This window comes from Cygnus olor, chromosome 14 (assembly GCF_009769625.2).
Source record: "Cygnus olor isolate bCygOlo1 chromosome 14, bCygOlo1.pri.v2, whole genome shotgun sequence".
Taxonomy (NCBI): domain Eukaryota; kingdom Metazoa; phylum Chordata; class Aves; order Anseriformes; family Anatidae; genus Cygnus; species Cygnus olor.
The window spans coordinates 6,451,732-6,457,731 of NC_049182.1; the positions used below are offsets into that span (position 1 = coordinate 6,451,732).

At 45.4% G+C, this 6,000-nt stretch overlaps 1 protein-coding gene across 2 annotated transcripts in view; it reads right to left on the bottom strand.

Annotated features, from left to right (window-relative positions):
- Positions 1–5,590, bottom strand: part of GLRA1 (glycine receptor alpha 1) — a 37,693-nt gene extending 32,103 nt beyond the window's left edge. For both annotated transcript variants that reach the window (XM_040573648.1, XM_040573647.1), the window contains exon 1: positions 4,700–5,590. In XM_040573648.1, coding sequence (XP_040429582.1) covers positions 4,700–4,755 — 56 coding nt within the window. In that variant the 5' untranslated portion in view covers positions 4,756–5,590. The remainder of the gene's footprint in view (positions 1–4,699) is intronic.
- Positions 5,591–6,000: the final 410 nt, after the last annotated feature.

Consider the following 6,000-nt stretch of genomic DNA (forward strand, 5'->3'; position numbering starts at 1 on the left):
TCCTCCTTAATGTGGGTCACTTGGTGGGTAGCAGAATGAACTTCAGTCTTTCTTTATTCTCCACTATTAAATCTGAGACACTTAAAACAGGCCCTTTGCTGACTTGCTCCATACAAGCAAGGTGTCTCCAATACCTTCTTGAGAGGAGTAAGGGGGGGGAATGACCAAATTCATATACCTAAAGTCTCCTCCTTGAAAGAAGTCTTTGTAGAAAGCTCGTATTATGCAGTGCCCCTGTACGTAGGGGCAGGATCCTACCACTCCTGCCACGTATTGATCTCTTTCCAGAAGCAGCTTCCTTTGGGTATTTGAGGAGTAAATGTGTGTTCTGGCAGTGGGTCCTGCAGAAGAGGGTCACGTTCAGTGGGAGCAGAGGTGGACAGCCAGTCCATGGTACCTAAAATCTGCAAAGCACCAGTGTCCTCAGAGATGTAGGCCACTTTGTTTAGTGCATTTGAGACAGCAGCTTTGTTAGTAATGTTTGTTATTCATCTTGCCTATTGTTCTCCGGCTCTTTGCACTCAACGGAAAGGGGGAAAATGGTTTCAGTTCGGATGTGTGGAACCTTTCTTTTGTTCTGGCCTATACAGAGAGCAGGTCTGGAGTTGCTTAAGGCAGTTTATTAGAGATGAAGGTTAAGATTAGATTGCAAGTTAGAAAATGTTTTACTTACTTCACATTAATTTGTCTTAATTGCCTGAGATGTGAGTGAATTATTAGGGGTGGAAGGAAGCGTGTATAAAATTCCTGCAGAGGGCAGGGTCCCAAATACTTTGCACCTCTGGTGGGATGACAACAAATTAATCTATCTTTGAATGATTTATAAGGGCTTCTAGGTAGAATCGTCTACCTCATCACATTTTCAAACCTTGAATGGACAGCGCTGCCAGCAGGGTCTCTAATGGGCCTATCATAGGTTGCAGACCAAAGAAGCTAAAGAGTATCCTCAGAGCTGCCTAGTGCAAGGCTTTGCTAAATCATTCATATTTCACAGAGGAGCTGACAGCCTCGGAGCAGAGGCACAACAGGTCATAAGGCACAACTTCTGGTAGATTTCAGTTATCGTGAGTAAACCACTCTATCTGCTGAGAATACCTGCTACGTTGCTTAGCTTGTGACTCTAGAAGTCTCTGGTTAGTGTTTCACTCAGGGGTACCTCTGCAGTGCTGTTTAGCACTGCGGAGGTATAGCAGAGGGTTTGGAGATGCATATGCTTACTGTCCTTTTCCTTCCCCTGCCTTTTGTTTTGTTGTATTTTCAAGGGGCTGAAATCAGGAGCCCTCCAATCACCTATTTTACTTAAAAGTTTGTTTCAGGAAAAAATGTCTCTTGTTTTAAGAGACATCATATTCACAATGGTATCTTTTTTTTTTAATCTGGAACTGAAGAGCTTTTGTCTGTCTCTGACAGAAGAGAATAGAAAAAAGCCAGTTAGCGTGATCCAGTAGGGTCTGAGGCTGGTAGCAACTTTCAGGCTGTGGACTGCTCAGAGCAGTAGCCTGGAATCTGACAGATTCCTGCTCAGAAGGGGCCAACTCATCTTGATTAGGTGAAGGTCATACTGGTGATTCCTGACATACAGAAGTGTAATTAGGATAAGAATCAGACCCAGACCACTTCAAAGCCTCACGGGACCGTGTCCACTTGGTTAAGGTGCCAATTCAAAGCTATCTTTTATTTCCTAACCTGTACAGGGTGCATTCCTACCCCTAGGCTTCTGCAGTGGTGTTTGTTTATCACCACAGCTATTAAAATGCTATTGTACAACAAAAAGCTGAGGCAAGATCATCACAGGGCAGGGGCAGTGTTTTACTCTACATGAAGGAATTCAAAACTGGGCTGGGTTATGAACATGCAGTTAGACTTTGGGAGAACATTTATCTGTGTCTCCGTGGATATAAGCAAGGCGTATGGAAGACCCTGTGTAAATATTGTCTAATTCATTATTATTTTCAAGAAATATCATTTTGTTTTACAGAGATGGGTAAGGAAGGATTGGCCAAGCAGTCTGGCTGTCAGAAGACCCCTTTCACCTTCCCACCCCAACCCAATTTCCATCCCCACCTCTACCCAGGTTCTCAGTAAACATCTTAGTCACAGCAAAGTGACTGCAGTCCAGGAAGGCAGGTAGCAAAAAGGGAAATGCTCTTCCAGAAAGAAAAGGCATGTCAGAATAAGCTGCTTATGGCAAATTCCTTCTAAAACATCCCAACTGTAACAGAAACAAATATTATATTGGCAATACCATAATGTTTGTGTTCACACACCAGCTGTTACTCTTTCCCACAGGGTCTTATTTTTTAAAAGGCTGGTTAAGGACGTTTTTGTTAACCAACAGATCTAGTCTTACTTTTATATTGACTATACCAAATTTTCCTTTAGGACTTTGGATTTTTTTTTTCTTTTTTTTTTTTTGTAGTGTATGTGCTAACATAGATTCACTTTCCAGAATATTTTAAACAGGCTGACAATGAAGTGTGGTACACCCCGTAATTTGAAGCAATGTATACTTCTATTACGGATTATTGGATTATCAGCTTGAGGTTTTTTTCAACACTGTGCATGACTGAGTGCTTGAGTAATTGGCACGCTAAGTTTATGAATGACTGTTAATGAATAAACTTCTCTTACTGAAACTGAAATAGCAAAGCTATTCCTGGACTAGAAAGGCTGGTAGATTTTTGGCATGCAGTAAATTGAAGGCATAATATGAAGAGGGGGGAAGAAGAGAAAAACATTGCTCAGAGTCAGTTCTGAGTAGGAATTACTGAACTGTTTCTTGTTTAGAAAATGATAGCTATACAGAGAACAAATTGGTTTCAATATCTCCCTGCAACTGAATTAAAATACTTTCAAATTTTCTTAAATATTAATTTCAAGAAAACTAGACTTCCTTTAGTATGCAATGTGACATACCCAAATACAGCAGATACGTGTATGTATGCGTATATATAATTCATAACATTGTAAACATTTACACTAGAACATGAAGGGACTGTGTTACCGAGGCTTTGCATGCCTTGGACTTTAATTGATGTGCTGAGAATCTGTAAGTGCTCGCGTGTTGTGCGATGCATAACCGTGTGCATCATAAAACAAGATTGACAGGACAAGTGAGTACCAATTTCACTTCTGCAGGTGGTTCAGAGGAGAGCCTCTCAGGTTCTTTAATACTATGGCCATAGGAAGCTCATGCCTGGGAATACACTCTTCCTCCCACCCCTCCCCACTTTCCCCCTTTTGTCTTCTAAGCTTTTCTGGAGAGTATTTGAGAGTATTTGTGTTGTTTAACCTTGCTTTTTATCTGCTTCAATCTTTGTTATACTAGAGGTTTTATTGTGCATAGATATGCTTCTTTTTTTTCAGTCTGCCCTGCTATATTGTGCAGTTCTGCCTGAAAGAGACAAGAAAGGATGGTTCTGAAATACTGAGTGTTGTAAATTGCTTTTCAGATATTAGTTAGTTCCAGAAGTTCTTTCATGGTTTACCAAACAGATAAACCTTTTTAAGTGCTTTGAGGTCATGCTGTCTTTGTTTATCTGTGGAACTGCAAGAAAAGTAGAGATACCCTGATTTTTATACCCAGAAAGACTTTAGTGTTCTTAAGAGACTGCTAGCTAGACAGCTCTGTCCAGTGTCAGCAGGTATGTTACATTGATTCATACAAAAACAAAAAACTGGTATTACTCCAGTGATGTATATGTAAATAACATCTGTCTTTTCACATTAAACTGCAATATGACATCTTCACATAAACATGAAACTTTCATAAAACCCAGAAACGTAGAAGAGTAATGCAACTGAAATGAAGTCTAAGACTGATGAGGAGTTCAGGTCATAAAAGCTTTTTTTTTTTTCCCAATTCCATCTATCTGGCACCTATCACTTGCTACAGGAGGCTGCATTATTCATGCAGGCAGAGAAGAGCAGCTTCTTTCTATTATTTTCCTTTGTTTATTTAATAAAACCGTTGGAAGGAGAGATGGAACAAACAATTCTTGAAGAGTAAAACTGCTCCTTCTCCTACCTTAGCTCTTAATAAAACACTGAGCACACCTAACGAAGAGTCAAACTACAGCTAGTCAGTAATAGATATAATTGCAAAAAGCTCACAATGTCCCCCCTGCCTTTCATTTAGATTCCATAAGGGAAGGTTGTTGAAAACAACATGAAAGAAAAACAAAGTTGGGGAAGGAAGATGATTATTTCTTTGCATTCAGTGGCTGTAGGCAGAGCAAGCTGCGGTGACAGGGTGAGCTCTCCTTGGAAAGGAAGCCCATGCTTTCTCAAGATAACAGAGCTGAGCAGTGAAAGCCTCCTCCAGAACTCACCTTAACCTGCAGTCTTAGGATGGGGAGGGGGGAGTTGGGGATATTTACCCGGGCAAATTCAAGTGCAGCATTCCCAGCCGCCACTAGTTGTCACTTTGCAACCAGCCGGGGTCGGTGTTTTCAGCACTGCGGTTAGCGAGATTGCGGTGCTAATTAAACGGAGTAACTCCCAAAGCCGCGGAAAGTCCCGAGACTGGGGCTGGGAGATAGCCAGGCTCGGGGAACCGAGCGAAGGCGAAAAAGCAGCTCGAGAACGGCGGAACGCCGCTGTCCTAGGGCCGGGGCCGTGCAGGGGTCTGTGCTCCCAGCTCGGATGAGCACGGCAGCCCAGCCCGTTGCTCACCCACTCCCGAAAAGCCGAACCTTACCTGAAGAAAACGATCGTCTCCCACACGTAGACTCCGAGCGCGTTGACGTTGCACATCTTTCCAGCTCTCGCCGCGTTGTTGTTGGTTGTTTGTTGTTGTGTTGTTTTTTTTTTGTACTCCGCGAGGGGTGGGCCGGCGGGCTTGGCCAATAAAGTAACCAGCACTTGGGGAGAATTGGCAGGGGAGGCGAACCTCCCTTTCTCGGGCTGGGGGGAGCCAGGGGCGGCTCGGTTCAGCACGGCGGACAGCGCCAGGTGCTGGAGCGGTTCAGCACCGCGGACAGCGCCCGGTTCAGCACCACGGACAGCTCCTGGGGGCTGGCCCGGATCAGCACCGCGGACAGCGCCCGGGGCTGGCCCCGCTCAGCACCGCGGACGGCGGTGGCTCGGCTCGGCTCGGCTCGGCTCGTCCCGCCTCTTCGCTGTGCCACCGCCACTGCAGTGGTGCTCGGGGCCGGAGGAGCCGGGCTTCCCGCACCGCTCCCTCCCTTCAGCGGGATCCCGCTCCGGACATCAGGCTGGCGAGCGGGGCAGAGGCAGGGGGTGTCGGGTTGCCATCGGGGTGGTGGGGTTGGGTGGGAGGGGGGCGACCCGCGGCAAGCCGGGGTTTTAATCTCCGCCGCTAGCCGGAGTGTCTTCCTAATTACATCCACAGGAATTTCAGTGTGAAGCCGTGCTGCAGTCCCGGTTGTGTCGCTTTCCTGCTCGCCGTTTGGCTGCTGTTGATTCCGGTTTCCTGGGTTATTTTCCTCCCAAATAAGTTATTGCTGCTGCAGGGAAGGTGTCCCATTGCTCAGGGCTAGAGCGGAGGGAAGCGAAGGGGAAGTTTCTTGGGAAGCGCTCCCATCGCGCTCGGAAAGAAAGTGGCTCAGTGTCCTCCTAATGCATCTCATTTCCCCTCTGCCCTCTCCCCCTGCTAGGACTCGCCAGATCTTGGGAGTTTCTTGCTGCATTAATTTACTAAACTAAAAAAAAAAAAAAGGGTGGTGGCGGTGGAGAAGAGGGAAAGCAGAGGGGAGGGGGTAACTCAGCCTCTCCACCATCCCAAGGCCCTCCTCTTAGCTGTGCTCATTGGTCTCAGGGCTGAAAAAAATACTCTAGGATGTGGTTGGATAAACGCATATTGTTCAGCAGAGGCTGTTAACCTTTAAAGCGCTGATACGTTTTGTTTTATTTCAGCTTTTTAAACTCAAATTGCTGTCTTTTTAAGAACTCTCTGAAATCGTCTCCCTTGACATGGCAAGCGTAATGTGCCTTAAGTCTCCATCTCGTGGAAGATCTGCTTGACCAGCATTTGCTATG